The 18,680-nt window shown below is 37.2% G+C and overlaps 1 protein-coding gene across 2 annotated transcripts in view; it reads right to left on the reverse strand.

Annotated features, from left to right (window-relative positions):
- SHANK2 (SH3 and multiple ankyrin repeat domains 2) overlaps positions 1-18,680 on the reverse strand; it is a 407,914-nt gene that overhangs the window by 161,705 nt on the left and 227,529 nt on the right. For both annotated transcript variants that reach the window (XM_014948851.1, XM_014948850.1), the window contains 2 exons: positions 16,044-16,126; positions 14,300-14,424 (listed from right to left, as the gene is read on the reverse strand). In XM_014948851.1, the coding sequence (XP_014804337.1) occupies positions 14,300-14,424; positions 16,044-16,126 (208 nt within the window). The remainder of the gene's footprint in view (positions 1-14,299; positions 14,425-16,043; positions 16,127-18,680) is intronic.

Below are 18,680 nucleotides of genomic sequence, written 5' to 3' on the forward strand. Positions count from 1 at the left end.
TATTGTGAGCAAAACCCACCCTCCGGTTCCCCTCTGCTGACTGTGCCACCCAAGTGGGAAACCTGCCAGCGGGTTCACCTTCATTCTACTATCTTCCTTCATCTAGTTTTATATACTTCTCTCCTGTAAATAAACATAATTTTCTAAAAGGTGGATTTGCACAATCATGCCAATTTGAAAGTCAATAATTAGAATGAGATCACGCATTTACTAAAAAACTGCCGTCATGTCACTGATCTGGTGTTTATTATGAGTAACCGTGTTGAAAACTCTCTGGGTGGATAATTACCTGGCAGCAGCATTTTTACATATAAGTTCATCACGAAAAAAATTAAAAATTAAACAACTTGTACACCTCACTACATCAAAAGGTCTTTAGAAAAAATACTAAGAAAATTAAATTGGATTCATGACATTCACTTGTAAAACAAAAGCAGCAAAACAGCGGATATAAAACTACTTAAAAAATCAAATCTTTTTTAATGAACAGAGAGGCAAACTGATGCTTAAATAGTCATCTAGCAATTTTACATGGGTTAGTACCCAAATGAAGGAGGAATTTCACTTATTAAAAATTCCTCTGTAATGTTAGAAAGCTGACAATATTCCTGTTTCCAAAAGGTATTCTTGGCGAGTTTTACAGCAGAGTAACGTATTGTAGCAGTTCATATTCTTAATGTTCCAAACCCTTCCTGTTTTCTACTGCTAAGCACAAGAACTCACCAACTACATAACCCTTCAGAGATGGAAAAATCTGCCTAAACAGCCTTTCTATTCCAGTGACAGTCAACATTAACATTAATACATCCTTATCTATATGAAATGAACTTAGCTTTCATTTCAATCTCTCTTGAAGAAGGAAAAAAAAAAGCAGTCAGTGCCTAAATTAAAAGACTTAACGTAGCTAGATTAGGGGCATCTGAATAATTCATAGTTTTTGGATAAAAAATTGCAGAGAAATGAGACTTGAGGATGAATAATCCCAGTCTTTGATTCTTGGACAAGAGGTGTCTACGTTACTTCCAGCTCTGAAGAACAATCTGTCTGTTAGGTGTACAATTAATTTCTATTAAAATATCTCAAACAGATTCTAAAAAAAAAAAGCACAGGGAATTAGGAGAACCAAATACCTACTATTCACAGACAAAACATATCTCAAATTCAATCCCAATCTGTCTGCTACTGGTAAAAGCCAGCTTCTCAATCGGCACAGTCAAGAAAGCATATTTAGATATAAAAAACTAATAAGAAACTAGAAGAAAATGCTTACAATAAATGTTTTGCTGGTCATTTAAAAACAGTTCTCTAATTTAGCAGTTGAAGCGAGTCATAATAACCCTCAGTGTAAATAAATATACCAAATGCACTTTTAAAAACTTACAAGTCTGTCAACACCAGCTACTGCCTCACACCCATCTATCTAGTGCTGAAAAGTCAAGCCCCAGGTTGATCTCCTTAAAAGCAGTAACAGTCCTTCGAAGCCTGTTAGAAGAATAATTTTTTAAAAAAAGAGTTGTAATAAAAACACTAGAGAGATTTATATTGTGATTTTAAGAAGAAAAGTATTCTATGATTCTGTGGTTTATATTTCTTTAAAAGAAAATACAACATGGTTAATGCAGGACTTTGGTATCTGCCTTTTACACCTGCTTTTGGGAGTACAAAGCATCCTCTCCTATTTTAGGCTGGCATCAAATATATTTAAGGTTACAATATTTTGTTATATGACATCAGTGCAAATCCAAGCCGAGTCTTTATAAAAAGGCTTTTTTTGGCCATCTTTAATGCCAGTTCTTTGGCAACTATTAAACTACTAAATCATGGGTATTTATCATAGAATCATATCATAGAATGGTTCCGGTTGGAAGCGACCTTAAAGATCATCAAGCTCCCACCCCCCTGCCATGGTCAGGGACACCTCCCACCAGACCAGGTTGCTCAAAGCCCCATCCAGCCTGGCCTTGAACACCTCCAGGGATGGGGCAGCCACAGCTTCTCTGGGCAACCTGAGCCAGTGTCTCACCACCCTCACAGGAAAGAATTTCTTTCTAGTATCTCATCTAAATCTCCCCTCTTTCAATTTAAAACCATTACCCCTTATCTTCTCACTACACTCACTGATAAAAATTCCCTCCCCATCTCTCCTGTACTGGAAGGCTGTTAGAAGGTCTCCCTGGAGCCTTCTCTTCTCCAGGCTGATCAAGCCCAACTCTCTCAGCGTGTCTTCATAACAGAGGTGCTCCAGCCCTCTGATCATCTTTGTGGCCCTCTACTGTGTCCTTCCTGTGCCAAGGACTCCAAAGCCAGACACAGTACTCCAGGTGGGGTCTCACAAGAGCAGAGCAGAGGGGTACAATCACCTCCCTTGCCCTGCTGGCCACACTTCTTTTAATGCAGCCCAGGATGTGGTTTGCTCTCTGGGCTGCCAGCACACATTGTCAGCTCATGTCAATCTTCTCATCCACAAGCACTCCCAAGTCCTTCTCAGGACCTTCTCATTATGGTGAGGTTTATCTCTGCAATGACCTACTCTGCCCAGGATTGTCACGATTCTCTCTTAACTCTCTTTTTTATTCCAGTGAGTATCTAAACAACTATGATACTTGTTCAGAATCAACCCTTTTTGTTCCAGGTTGTAAATACACTCTTCCACGACTTCTTCTTTATGTACATACATGCTTTTAAATTTTCCTCTTTGGCAGCAAACAAAGATATATTTAGCTACCTATTATTATCCCATCACCCTATTTACCCGTTCTTGAAAAACTCCATTAAACCTTTGATGGATTTGCTAGGACAATTTTCAGTGCTCTCATCAGCAAAGCCTTCAGAGACCTTCAAGTCCAACCACATCCAGCACCCAGTAACAGAAAAGTTGCCACTTGCCATGAAGATTATCCAGGGGTTCCTGTTTTGAAAACTGACAGGCAAAACTCTTACCAAGGAGAAAAAAATGTTTTTGCAACAAGTGAAAACTTTGTACCACAAGTTGAGGAGAACCAGAAATCCAGCTCCAAATTACTGCCAGAATATATGAAGCAAAAATGCAGTAGTAGAGATAAAGGATTATTATTCTCTATTGTCATATACAAGAGTCTCTGAAAAGATTTGTATCAGTCTTACAATAGGATATAAAATGTTATTTCTAATCTGATTGCTTTAAAGTATATTTCAATTTCCTTATTAGATAAATTTGCTGAGTCCCATGGTTGCAAGCTCTAGGAAATGCTTTGAATGTAGCGGAACACAACAAGAAAAGCCACCTTCTGTCACCACCTTCTCTCTCACTGGTCTCCTGCACAGTGGTACGATAATTTCAGAGGGGCACAGCAGCTCTCTGAGAGGGATCACCACCCCTTTGCTGTGATCAATCTTAGCATGTATCCAACACCAAATGCTCCCATCTATTAAAACCAGCAAGCTCTTCACTAGATCATTTAATCAAGCTACATTGTCCCGTGTGTCCTGGTTTTGATCATTTCTACTTTTATATTACAGAAGATAGCTCCCTATACTGTTCGTACATATCCTAATATTGTGTAAGGACCCAAATTAGATTGAGGTAAGTTAGAAGTTTTGATTTTTTCTTGTATCTACAGACACAGAAGGGTTAGAAAAGGAATAGGGAAAGAAACCTTCTCCTGTTTTTTTTTAAGTAATTAATAGATTAAATCTGAGCCCATTGCCACTCTTCTATAGAGGACGCATACTAGAAATTGACTGTAAAAGAAATAAAAAATAAATAAATGCAGAGCTTCTGCTAGATCAGATTCAAAAGTTCAGATTTTCCCTAAATCAAGAGTGTTTCTGCAGTTACTGGCACCCACACAAAAGCAGTGGGGAGCCTGTTCTGAACACCAACATGCAGTGATTTATCTAACCCCTCTGGAACAGCTAAACCAGTTTAGAAACCCCATTCCACAGAATAGGTTAAAAGATTATGATTTTCAGGAAAACCTACTAAGAAAACTAAATTAATAGAATACACGTCAGGTTCTAGAGTTTTCATTTGCTTTTTGAGATTCGGAGATGATAGCAAAGATGAGTTTGCATAGACCACAAATGAAGCTTTTTCTTCAGAAAACTAGAAATTTTGGATGGGGAGACGGAATGAGTAGGAAGCGAGGGTAAGGTTATAGCTCATGAAGCATGTGATTATCAGATGTCAAACAACTTCCTTTTAACCTCCGGACAGACTTGTAGTTCATGAAACACAACCAGCAGGTGAACTTAGCATTTCAGCATCACACAAATTGATTTCTTGTCTCAGAAGAACAAAAAGAAAATCGGCAATAAATAAATGAAAAAAACACATACACACATGCAACTCCACATTATAGTATTTCTCCTGCTTGTAAGATACTTATGACTCCCCCAAAAAAGGAAGAAAAAAACAAAAAAAACAAAAAATTCTAGGTATTACATTAGTTCTACTGCAGCACTCAACAATAGGAATTTGTCAGTTAATTCTCCACTACTTAAAACAACTCATCTGTTTTCCTTCACTTCTAGTTTTGCAGGTTTGTAGCAACATCCTGCAGTTAAAAGAAATTGTATTTTCTCCCCTAAAATACCAGGCACAAGTACTGTTTTTCATATAGCTCCATTCCGGCAACCAGGTTTCCATAGTATCAAGAGACTAAAAAAAGCCAACGGGCTTCAGAGAAATTAATTTTAATATAATGTCTTCTGGAAATCTCCAAACTATACCTTAAAAAGGGCTTTTATTTATACAGTGTTATTAGTCTTAATATCTAACCTCAACACCTAAGAGCTAGAAATGGAAGAGCTGTGTTATTTTTGTATTATTTGAGTGCAGGACAGACAGACATCTGCAAAAGTGAAGACTGCCCATAGCTGTGCTTTATGTGAAACGCTGGATGGCCAAGATGGCTGGATGCCACTGGATGGCTTCTAGGTGGCCAAGAACTGGCTATTTATAATAAGCAGCTTATCTTTAAACACATTTGCTATTTTTAGAGGATTTCGTAGTAGGAAGTCAGGGAAATATTGGTTTTCATATTCACAAGAAGTCAAAAAGCTCCCCATGGACAGCTCCACACTCCAGAGAGTCCCACGAGCTTTGGCAGGATCCCTCAGAATAGAAATGTTAGCAAATTTCTCTTAAAAATACTCTGGCATCAAGGTCAAAATGCCTTAAAACTGACAATGGAGAACTGACCGGACACAGAGCTAGATGCTGCCATTATCAACAAAATTCCTTCCAAATCCTCCTCTCAAACAAGCATAAAAGTAATTTCTCAGTATCAAATTGGTACTTCTCACATTTCTGGGAAACCAGAGAAATATCACCATTTTCCCTTGCCCCCTGGAATTACAAGCCCAGTGTATACCCCATGTAGAACGAAGGCTAAAGGAAAAGGCTTCCCAGTTTTGCTCACAGCCTGGTTTTGTGTGTCTGACAACAGCAAAGTGATTTCATAATTTGTCTGCTTTTCAGTCTTATTTTAAAGCATATTATTTGCTCAGACGTGAATAACAGAGCTCCTCTAAGAACCAGATTCTTTTTTGTCTGCCCATTTCCACCTATGCCAAAAAGGTAACAGTCTTATTAAGTTATTTTTAGAATTAAACAAGATTGGTCCATCTTTTTTATGATCACACTGAGCACATTTGGAGTGCCATCACTGCCTACAGGTTACAGGCTGCATTTAAACAGATAAAAAGAACAATCCAAAATAGTTGTCATTTTTCCACAGCGCTTTTGTGCAGATCCAAAAGCACTTTGAAGGCACAATAATTTCATTCAGCTGCTATCACCCATTGAAAGCGCAAATTAAGAAAAAAACCCTGAAACTCAAACCCTCCCTCACTGAGTTTAAGTGGAAAGCAAGCAACATACTTTTCCATCAAGTGAAAAATTAATCCACTTGGTCAGAGACTGCACAGACAAACCAGCCTGTTCAACCCTTGTACCAGAGCTGCTCTTTTTCCAAGACCCCACCTCTCCAATAAATCTGTAGCTACGCTCATGGAGAAGAATTTCAAAATCAAAACAGGAAGAAAGTTTCCTTTGGACTCTGACAACTTTCATTTTAAGAAGTGTCAGGGGTATGCTTGTACTTAACAGACGTCATATTCAGATGACACCAAGAGGACTATGGCTAACTAGTAAACAGAAATTACCTTTTTTCCTCTTATAGTTGGTTGAATCAAACTATGTATCAATTAAATATACAGATTTAAAAATACTGGTGCCCACTCCAGGTGTACAAGATCTCAGCCTTGCAGGTTAGTGAGAGCCCTGCTGCCCTTACAATAACCATCTACATACACACACAAGCTTCCAGTATATGTTACATAGATATATATATATAAATGTGCTGAAACATTGCATTACTGTCACAGTTTTGGTAAATCTCTCATCATTAAAAAGACGGAATAACATTGTTTGTGCAGTTGAAACCAAACCTGAGCTAGATGCTGTGTAGGACCACGATGCTCAGAGCTCACTGCAACGTGCTCAGCGTGCAACAGGGGAGATCACTGCATTGGCCCAAGGAGCAGCCAAGTTGGCAACTAAAAAACCCCAATACAAGGCAGTGAACTAGGGTAGACCTTACTCTTCTGGTCCACCAGAATGCCCTATGTGTGAGAGGTAAAGACAAAAGATGGAAGAATATTGGTTTTAATTTCTTCCTCCCACACACAGTATTAGGGAGGCTGATACTAAGTCCTGCATCGAGGCGTCCACACTTTTGGAAGAATATGAACAAACTTTCAGAAAACAACTGCAAAAAGTAGCAATGTCATGATCCATGTTATTACAAAGACACTAACAAAGCCTCAGAGAGAAAAAGATATTGTGGTCCCCATGTAGCTGCCTGAAGAAAAAAAAAAAGAATATTGAGATTTATATCTGGTGGCAGAAGCTAGAGAGGCTCCCACTAGGAATAAGGGAAAACTCAGCCACAGGGCAATTAATAAAGATTACCTAAGGATGGAAAGGTTTCTCTGTTGCAGAAATTATTTAAATCATTAACAGATGCCTTTGTAAAACCACTAATTAATCCAGGCATTGGATACAAACGTAAGATATAGCATTGCTATGCTTGTCAAAAGTATTTGTAATGACTATAGTCTAAGTTACAACAATAACGTTAAAAGCTTGCTTTCCAGATCAGTTTTGAAGTTCCTACAAAGTTCCAAAGTTCCAGTGTTTACTGGAATAAAACAAAAATCCAACCTATTACTAAATAAGAATCTAAAGTCACCCACGTGTGTCTTTTTGTAAAAAAAATTATTCTAGATATTTTAAACATCTCCCTAAATGCTTATGGTTACTTCCTACATACACTCAGAGGACAGATATCTTTATCTTATAGGATGATAAAATAATGCTGTCTGTAATAAAATGATGTCTATTTTCCACCTATTACTAGTTAAAGAAAAGTCTGCAGTTATACTACAGACCATTTTGCATGTTTTAGTACATGTACCAATGGAACTCTTCTGCAGCAAAATGATGAGATTTCTTCTATTGCCATCTCAGGTTTTGATCCTCAAATCAAACCTTGAATTTTCTCTCTCTCTTTTTTTTTTTTTCCTTTTTCTTCTTTTTTTTTCCCATGGGTAATACACTAGTTTGATCTAGTTTACATTTTAACTGGTATGTAAATAAGCCGCCATCCTATTCTGAAGACAATAACATTTCAATTTATCTGGAAAAATAAGTGATTTTATGGCACAATAATGCAAAAAGCATATTATTTGCTCAGACGTGAATAACAGAGCTCCTCTAAGAACCAGATTCTTTTTTGTCTGCCCATTTCCACCTATGCCAAAAAGGTAACAGTCTTATTAAGTTATTTTTAGAATTAAACAAGATTGGTCCATCTTTTTTATGATCACACTGAGCACATTTGGAGTGCCATCACTGCCTACAGGTTACAGGCTGCATTTAAACAGATAAAAAGAACAATCCAAAATAGTTGTCATTTTTCCACAGCGCTTTTGTGCAGATCCAAAAGCACTTTGAAGGCACAATAATTTCATTCAGCTGCTATCACCCATTGAAAGCGCAAATTAAGAAAAAAACCCTGAAACTCAAACCCTCCCTCACTGAGTTTAAGTGGAAAGCAAGCAACATACTTTTCCATCAAGTGAAAAATTAATCCACTTGGTCAGAGACTGCACAGACAAACCAGCCTGTTCAACCCTTGTACCAGAGCTGCTCTTTTTCCAAGACCCCACCTCTCCAATAAATCTGTAGCTACGCTCATGGAGAAGAATTTCAAAATCAAAACAGGAAGAAAGTTTCCTTTGGACTCTGACAACTTTCATTTTAAGAAGTGTCAGGGGTATGCTTGTACTTAACAGACGTCATATTCAGATGACACCAAGAGGACTATGGCTAACTAGTAAACAGAAATTACCTTTTTTCCTCTTATAGTTGGTTGAATCAAACTATGTATCAATTAAATATACAGATTTAAAAATACTGGTGCCCACTCCAGGTGTACAAGATCTCAGCCTTGCAGGTTAGTGAGAGCCCTGCTGCCCTTACAATAACCATCTACATACACACACAAGCTTCCAGTATATGTTACATAGATACATATATATAAATGTGCTGAAACATTGCATTACTGTCACAGTTTTGGTAAATCTCTCATCATTAAAAAGATGGAAGAACATTGTTTGTACAGTGGAAACCAAACCTGAGCTAGATGCTGTGTAGGACCACGATGCTCAGAGCTCACTGCAACGTGCTCAGCGTGCAACAGGGGAGATCACTGCATTGGCCCAAGGAGCAGCCAAGTTGGCAACTAAAAAACCCCAATGCAAGGCAGTGAACTAGGGTGGGCCTTACTCTTCTGGTCCACCAGAATGCCCTATGTGTGAGAGGTAAAGACAAAAGATGGAAGAATATTGGTTTTAATTTCTTCCTCCCACACACAGTATTAGGGAGGCTGGTATTAAGTACTGCATCGAGGCGTCCACACTTTTGGGAGAATATGAACAAACTTTCAGAAAACAACTGCAAAAAGTAGCAATGTCATGATCCATGTTATTACAAAGACACTAACAAAGCCTCAGAGAGAAAAAGATATTGTGGTCCCCATGTAGCAGCCTGAAGAAAAAAAAAATAAAATACTGAGACTTATATCTGGTGGCAGAAGCTAGAGAGGCTCCCACTAGGAATAAGAGAAAACTCAGCCACAGGGCAATTAATAAAGATTACCTAAGGATGGAAAGGTTTCTCTGTTGCAGAAATTATTTAAATCATTAACAGATGCCTTTGTAAAACCACTAATTAATCCAGGCATTGGATACAAACGTAAGATATAGCATTGCTATGCTTGTCAAAAGTATTTGTAATGACTATAGTCTAAGTTACAACAATAACGTTAAAAGCTTGCTTTCCAGATCAGTTTTGAAGTTCCTACAAAGTTCCAAAGTAGCCTGAAGAAAAAAAAAATAAAATACTGAGACTTATATCTGGTGGCAGAAGCTAGAGAGGCTCCCACTAGGAATAAGAGAAAACTCAGCCACAGGGCAATTAATAAAGATTACCTAAGGATGGGAAGGTTTCTCTGTTGCAGAAATTATTTAAATCATTAACAGATGCCTTTGTAAACCCACTAATTAATCCAGGCATTGGACACAAACATAAGATATAGAATTACTATGCTTGTCAAAAGTATTTGTAATGACTATAGTCTAAGTTACAACAATAAAGTTAAAAGCTTGCTTTCCAGATCAGTTTTGAAGTTCCTACAAAGTTCCAAAGTTCCAGTGTTTACTGGAATAAAACAAAAATCCAACCTATTACTAAATAAGAATCTAAAGTCACCCACGTGTGTCTTTTTGTAAAAAAAATTATTCTAGATATTTTAAACATCTCCCTAAATGCTTATGGTTACTTCCTACATACACTCAGAGGACAGATATCTTTATCTTATAGGATGATAAAATAATGCTGTCTGTAATAAAATGATGTCTATTTTCCACCTATTACTAGTTAAAGAAAAGTCTGCAGTTATACTACAGACCATTTTGCATGTTTTAGTACATGTACCAATGGAACTCTTCTGCAGCAAAATGATGAGATTTCTTCTATTGCCATCTCAGGTTTTGATCCTCAAATCAAACCTTGAATTTTCTCTCTCTCTTTTTTTTTTTTTCCTTTTTCTTCTTTTTTTTTCCCATGGGTAATACACTAGTTTGATCTAGTTTACATTTTAACTGGTATGTAAATAAGCCGCCATCCTATTCTGAAGACAATAACATTTCAATTTATCTGGAAAAATAAGTGATTTTATGGCACAATAATGCAAAATGCGATGCCTCATTTAGAGAACAAACGCATTATTCTGGTAAAGTATTGCGGAATGAGTTTCACGTTCTAAGTATTGATATTACAACCTTATTGTTTGATGTGAGATACGCTCTGTGGCAGATGAAAAATCCCCACACATCACATGCAACACCTGCAAAACAGCTGCACACTCACGGGTACAACAATAACAAATACTTAGTAATACACTGGGTTTTAATTTAGTAAGATAGTCTAAATCCTACTATATTAAGAAAACCCCCAAAAACTATTCTGAATGAAAAAGTTCCACCTTAATGAATCTCTTTATTTCAAGAGATCTATTAAAAGGATCATTTATTAGGTCAAAGGATCTATTTATTTCTTTACTCGATCACTCTATTCAAGGATAGTTATACTTGTATACAGCATCAAAGCAAATCTCAAAAGAAAACACAACCCCAACTTGAAGAATTCTGTAAGTCACATTTTAAGGCAGCTCTGAAGGGCAGTATTCAATGGTTCCTCCATTTATGGTTAGTTTGACTACTACACTAAACAAAGATTATTCATAAATAAGAGGTTTAGAGTCAGAGCTGATACATTTCTTTCTCACAATTATTTCAAGTAACAAATTAAATCAGCTTATGGTTCAAGTTTTTCTGATCAAGCATTTCCAAACTTGAACAGGTGTATTATCAAAATCCAGTTGCTCTGATGGATTAACAAGGACCTACAATGGCTTTAGAATTGGTGTATACATTAACAATAGTTGTAGGTTTTTTAATCCCCTTCTAATGAAAACTGCAATTATTTAGGTTTGATAGCACTTGCACTAATACGTCACTTTGCTTTTATCTGTCTTTTTAATTGGGCAGATACCATGATGCAAGAAAACATCAACTTAAAAAAGTGAAAAATAGCAAATAGGGCCAGGTATACAATCTCTCTCAGTTATAACCATCAGCCAGAACCACACTCCATTTCTGACCGTTTATCAAAGCTAAAGAAAATCAAATGAATCAGCAACCGTGGAATTGCTTATGAAAATCCACATATAATGACAGCTGTCTCCAGCTAACTGTTTCAGCTCAAAAACTACTCATGCGCTTTTCCAGTATATTTTATTTGTGCTCTATCCAGAAAAGCCACTATGCACATTGCAATTTTTATCACAAAAAAAGAAAATGGGGTTGAAGCACAGAGAAAAAAACATTTATTGTCACAATTTTTATCACAAAAAAGAAAAAGTGTTTGAAGCACAGAGAAAAAAACATTTATTGTCAGAAATTTCAATGAAGAGTCAGTGAGCACTATTCCTACAGGCAAGTCTGATATTAATCTCTGAAGTCTCACGTTAAAATTAATTGTACAGGTTGGATAAATCAGTATCACATGGCTTTCCAGATAACCAGCAAACTTGATGAAAACTCAGTCAAATGAAACTGTGCCAGCCCTGGTTCCAGCTAATATCTATCCTGTTTACCTTCCTTTTTTGTATAGTTCTTTTACTTGTCCTGCTCAACACCCATCATCTTCAACGTTGAACTACTTTCATATGCTCAGTATCTGCTGGTGAAGTTCTACCCCTTCAGAAGATCGAGAGATCACAATTATACAGGAAGAAATGATGCCTCCTCTTCACCTACTCGCTCATGCTTCCAAAAAAAGGATCTATCTTCCTGCCAAACCTGTCTTTCCATATTGATGAACAATGGAAAAGGTTCCCCTTATCTCCATGACCCCAAGCCACCGAACCTCCTAGAACAAGAGGGAAACATTGCCTCTCCCTTGCATTTTGCCCTCTGCCAAACTGGACTCTCACTTCCCTAAAGCCTGACACTTGCTGCGAGTATTATAAATGGGACTAATTAGGATTCTAGTTGCCCATTAACTCTTTTATTATTAATGTGACATTTATGATAAATGCATTATATTACTTACAAATGGTTGAGGTGGCACTTACACACAGCAGCATAAACTTTAGTCATGGGAGAAATCATTTAACAATGGGAGAGACCAACTACACCAGTTATGGTAACCACTCCCTGCAATGTACAGTACATTTAACTCTGCTCAGTTCAACACAAGAAATAAAATAGCTTGGCATTTCTAGAAATGCAGGTGGATCAGTCATTTCCATTTCAACTGTAGTATCTTTTGCATCAGTGTAACTATCTTCAAAGATGGCTCTCTATGGCTAGAGAGTATTCAGCACTGCACGTGAAGTTCAAAAAAAATGGAGAAAAAACACCCTGCCTTTCTCCAACATAAAAATCTTCAGTAACAGCAAAGTTGTGATTTCTCAGGGTTAACATATCCTCTTAATTAAGTTGCAAAATTCAGAAAAGAATAACCCCGATGAACATAAATCACACAGAAATGGATTTGATTTGCATGTAACAACTGCTTCTTTCAGAATTAATTAAAAATATGCTGGCCTGTGTAGAGCAGGGATTAATGTCTCGACTCAGCAATGCATGTGCATGTTTAACTGCTCCTCTAAGCTAAGGCTAGGAGTAAATTGTCTGGACAATCAATTATAATTCTTCTTTCATTTGCCAGAAAACTAGTGAAGCTTTGTGCAGAATCATTTATCCCAGGCTTCCTGCCTCCCTTCAGCGATCTTAAAAAAAATCCATATGCATAGTTATTCTGTAGTCCTTTCCATTAAACTACATATTATTCCCCATCAAATCTACCAGTGGAATCAGCCAGTATAGACTATTCATGCTTCCTATAGATTAGAAGCCTAACAAGAAAAACAACTTCTTAAAATGAAGTATTCTAAAAAAAAAAAAAAAAACACCTACCACCAATAATCATAATTTTCAAAGCATCCTTGTACAGAGTACGTATCAGTACAATTTGTGAGCTATTGTTTAATAGTTTGCTAAATGCTTATTCTGAAGTAAATGAACAGTAAGAAAGATGTACTTTGAAGGCACAGATAAAAATGCACATTTACTTTAGAAGTCTGCAAAGCCCGTTCTTTCATTGTTACAACGCGAAGAAGTGGTGGAACTATTTAAATTCAATCACCATGGGAGTTGAATGCACACAACAAATAAAAGCTACATATTATATCCTCTCCTGAATGCAAAGGCCAGCTCTGCAGAAATAAATGTAGCACCAGTAAATACTTTAACAAAACACGTATGTGCCTGAAGAAGAAAAAATAAAATCAAATCAATAGATCTTACAGACAAGCCTTGTTCAATCCATCCTGAAAGACCTACTTTCAAATACCTAGTTTCAGAGAATCAGAGCATCACTTTGTTGGTCATGAAAAGATTATGGAGGGGAAGAGAAAGAAAATCCCAAATCATGATTTGGTTGCAAACTGCCCAGTAGCACTAAAAAGGGGTATCAACTATTTCAACAAAACCTAAATTACCAACCAAAAATCCTTCAAAATATAGAATGTGAAGACATTTTTGGTACGAGTGAAGAGAGTATTTAAATATAGCCTTTTCATAAAGTAATTTATATTGCAATAACATCCATTGCTTATTTTTGTATGACTATTTACAGTGCACTGTTGGAAATATTTCATTTCAAGCCAAAGTAATTTGCTTTATTCTCCATGGTTTTTAAGCAGCACTAGACCCCTGACATTTATGATCGCAGAAATAGTTGCATAAAAAGTCATTAATTTTGGTGAGTCTGAAAAAATATTTAGAAGACCACAGAATTGATAGCCTACAATGAATATTGAAATTAATCTAAATTTCAATTCAATAATGCAAAGAAGAATAAAAACTCCCAAATGTCTCTGATAGTGTATTCCCAACCAATGAAAAAAATATAGAAAATTCCCAGCCAACCTGAACATTGTTCTTTTTAACTGCTTTCCTAAACGCTGCATGAGATTTTAAAATAGATAAAGTAAGTACATTATTGGTGTTTGTCCACTGAACCTGCCAGTCAGAGGCATCACACACTTTTTTTCCAAAGTAAATTCCACAAAGGGAACATTGCTCTTTCCCCAGCTGAGAAGCAAACGTCAGGATCTCCTACCTCGATCAAAAAGTCTCCAGTTCTCAGGCCAGCTTGCCATGCTACTCCCCCTTCGTCCACAGATTCCAAGTACTGCAAAGCAGGAAAGGCTGGAGTTGGGGTGAATTCTTCAATTGGTGTGTCAGCTTTAAAAATAAATACCACATTAAAAAAAAGAAAGTTATGGAGTGCTCGCAAATACCACTTGACTAAAGGCCTATTATTGGCCATTCAAATTGATGGTTAAAAAATGGTGGGTGCTAAAAGTCAGAGGACTCTGCCTCAGAGGAGATCAAGATGCTGGGACCAGGGTGCAATCTCTCTGCAATAGCAATCCACAGGTCTTCCATTCAGAGAGAAAAAGACATGCTGCTTTACTGACACAAACCAAATCAAGCTGTATGAGGCAAGAGCTGGATTCTGAGTATTCCAGGATATTCAGTATTAGTTCGAGTAACCCTTTTGTATGCCTAGCAAAATGCTTGTAACTCTGGCAACGTCCAACTAAAAATTATGTACTGCAGCCAGAAGAGAGCATCCAGCCGAGCTGGGGGGGAAAAGGTGGGTGGGAAAGGATGAAAAAGATCAAACTGAATTTTTTCTCTTAGATTTAGACATATATTACAAAGACAGTAACAGCAGAAATCACTGTTTATGAAAGGAGGCACAGCAGGCCGTGTAACAGCCCCCCCTCTCTCTCCCTGTCATGTACACATACAAGCAGAAAAGTCCTTGGGTCTTTTCACCTGAAGTGCCCTCGCTGCTACGGAGAAAATCTGGGGACAATTGTTGGGCTTACACAGAGGGGACAACCTCTGCTCGATGCACAGACAACTCCTGGCAAGGGGTTAGCTAAAAGGTAGCACTACTGGCTTTCCGAGTAGAACTCCAACATTTTATATTTAGCTAAAATTAGAAAAGCTTTTACGACGCTGAAAATCTACGGTGACACTGGTTTAGGGGTGGGGGAACAGGGAGAGCAAAAATGATGTCCCAGGAATGAAGAAATGGAATAATTTTCATGCTCAAGCAAGGCAAGGGAGAACCCATGTAAAATGAGGGGGAGCAAGAGATGGGACATACCATCATATATATTTTTTTAAAATACAAAAGGAGCAGACTGGACTGAAAGTTAAAAAGGAAAGCATTAAATAGAATGCTTTTTTTAACTCTTAAGAATGTCATTATTACAGATTTTAGTCCGCAGAAAAGTAACATGCATCTTAACATATGAACAGCTTTTAAAATGAGCACACTACAGGCCATGCAACATACGTGCAGCTTCTGAAGATATAAAAAAAGATCATATTTTCATACTAAAACTGCACCAATGTCACCTTGCAGAAGATCCACACCTATTTTAAACAAAACATCACTCTCTTGTCTATTCCTATTCGTAGACCTATTTAAATAGACTGACATTTGAAATAAAGAAGCAGATTTTATAAGGAAAGCAGGTTTCCCACAGTTAGGTAAACTGCATAACAAAACAGATTAATGACAAAACGTTACATGTACCACCACAATAGAAATACAGACAAAACTTTCTCCCCCCAAAAACGATTATACAGTGCTTCTCCTATGTAAAAATGCAAACTGCTTCAGAGAGAAGCCACTAAAATCCGGCTGAGTAGTATAGCATACAGAGAATCCTGTTGTCTAGCAACCAAGTGCACCAAGAATAATTCCTGCTTATATTCCGAGATGTATAAATTTCTTCATGCCACTGCACATCACACACACACACACACACAGAAGCACGTACCTTTTGCCCCTCTGAGCACAAATCCAAATCCTTCATTGTCTTTTTTCTGCAGGACCACTGCCTTTTCTTCTATTATGCAGTCACTGTAGAGAGAATTCCGAGGATAGCGACCATTATTACATCCCTTCATCACCACTGTAGTAGCTGCTCCTCCAGTGTGCAGGTTCATCATCATCACAGCCCGTTAATCAAATAATATTGCAGTAACCAAGCATGGGAAAATATAGAACAAATAGCAGCGAGGGGAAGACAAAGACTGAGCTTAATGATAAAAGAGAACATGACAAAGCAACTTAAAGGGAATAAAAAAGGCAGAGAGGAAAAAGAAAGAAGAAGAAATCATGCATGGTGGTTTGTGTTCTATATGAATGACTGAATGAACATGTGATCATGTAATCTGTGGGCTAGCTAGGACTCTAAAAGGAAAAAAAGTAAGTGAACTGAACAACAGTATCATTAATAAACTCCTCAATCGTGGATGTACCAGATGCATCTTCTAGTGAAGCCAAAATGAAACCAACCAGAAGAAAAATGAGGCAGCATTTTAAATTTAAAGATAAGAAATTATGATTTTCTATTAGCTAACTAAAAGGCACAAATATATTCTGAAAGCTATGCCTTGCATCAAAAGCCCTTTTTCAATCCTATTGAATGTTGCATGCTGCAAGAATCCCACATGATCATCTGACAGCCTACAATGCTAACAACGTGCAGCTGCCTTGGCGTCATCAAGCACAAATTTCCACAGCATCAAGAATCTGCATAATTGAAATAGTAACAAGGCATGCACAATCAGGAAAACACATTTCTAAGGAATATTGCCCGTCTTCTGATAAACAATTAATATTATAAAACAAGGAGATGCTGTAAAGGTCTATTTATGTAAGCAGTATGTCCTTAAAGAGAAAGTAGCCTCAGGAATCTTACTGTCATTGGCTAAGAAAAAAGTAGTTGGTAGATGAAGAAAATGCATAAAATCCACATTAAAATAGGAATTTTCATACAAAGGCAACAATCTGTAAAAGCCTTACGTTATTTAATGTCTTTCACAAAACATTAGGTTACTAAAAATAAGCACAAAGTAAAAAAAAAGAAAAAAAAGAATATTTTGAATGCTCTTTTAGGTATAAAACCATTACACAGCACAAGTTGCAAGACATTCCTCTGAATAAAGACAGTGTCAGGGGTTAAGTATTCGTGAATCGTAAGCACTGCAAAACACGCTGCTAGGTTGGCTTTAAATTACCTACAAAACTCTTTAAGATGGAAAGAAGTATGAGCAAGTTTTCTTTTCTTAATTTTCTACTAGCCAACTATTGTTGTCACTGGTCTTGTACAGGGGGTAGTCACTAAAGCATTCAATACAATAAGAGACCGCATCTGCCTCAGTGCCATTAATAATCCAGAAGGGGAGGAGGAAACTAATTAAAGAAAAAAATTGGTGTGACCTTTTTATTTCAAGCACTGAACAAAGACAAGGATGATGACATCAGGACACAAATGGACAGCCTCCAAACTCCAGATCCTTCATGTATCACACACCATCCTTTTGATGACTTTCCAACTCTAACTAGGGGGCACAACTTCATGGTACTGCTAAAGTGCTGATGTAATTATGGCTCCCAAACCACAAAGTGTTTAAACACCACTAAATGGAATAACCCATGAATTCAAACTCCCACAACGGTGACTTTCTGAACAACAGATGATCTCCATAAGTATCAACAGCTGTTGTATACCGTCTCTCAACTTACTGTTATTTAGTGTATAATTCAGACATTACCTTTTCTCACAATTAATACCCCTGCTACAGAAAGGATATAATAACAAAATGCCAAACACACTCCTGTTCAGGGATATGGGGATGGGATGAGCCCATACTCTAGGGCTGAAGCCCTCCAACAATGTCCCAGTGTTACAAAAACTGAACCTACAAATGTACCGGTTTATTTTCTTTATTTCACCACTCACATTTTCAAGGTGGGGCTTCAGACTTATCCACTGAAGAGTCAACGGTAAGATTGTCTCTTTTTCTTAATATACGATCAAATTAATAAAACAGCTTTCCTTGTAAACAATCAACGGCTTAATAGAGGTTAGAAGGCTACTTTTCAGAACCTCATCATAGAAAGTGCTTGGTCCAAAGAACAACCCTCCTCTCCCCTACCCAAATCCAACTCTTATCTCAATCCATTAATATAAAGAATTCAGAAGCCTATTCACCTGGTTCCTCATCAAACCTTACCCCGATTCTTTCATTTCTGTTGACAAAACCAGACAAATTCACAATGACATTCCTTAAAAAGCTAGAAATTCCAAAAGCAGTGCTCAGAAAACCTGGGATCAATTCACCCAATCAAGGTCAGGCATCTACACCTGAAAAAAAGGCATCCAGGTTCCTTTCACAGTCAGCTAATGACATGAACAGGCATTTGCAAGTTATGCTCTCCTCATCCTAATGTAGAGGTCTATGACTGTTCAGATTAAAAGTATGAAAGCCACCTATGATTTTCCTTTCATGTTCTGCACATTTATTGCATAAACTACCTGGTTTTATACTTCAATTTAGACATAGAAAGTGGGAATACTAAATTGCCAAAATTTTACAAAGTGTTGTGTTTTACAAGGGGAGGGGAG

Source organism: Calidris pugnax, unplaced genomic scaffold, assembly GCF_001431845.1.
Source record: "Calidris pugnax isolate Ruff unplaced genomic scaffold, ASM143184v1 scaffold107, whole genome shotgun sequence".
Taxonomy (NCBI): domain Eukaryota; kingdom Metazoa; phylum Chordata; class Aves; order Charadriiformes; family Scolopacidae; genus Calidris; species Calidris pugnax.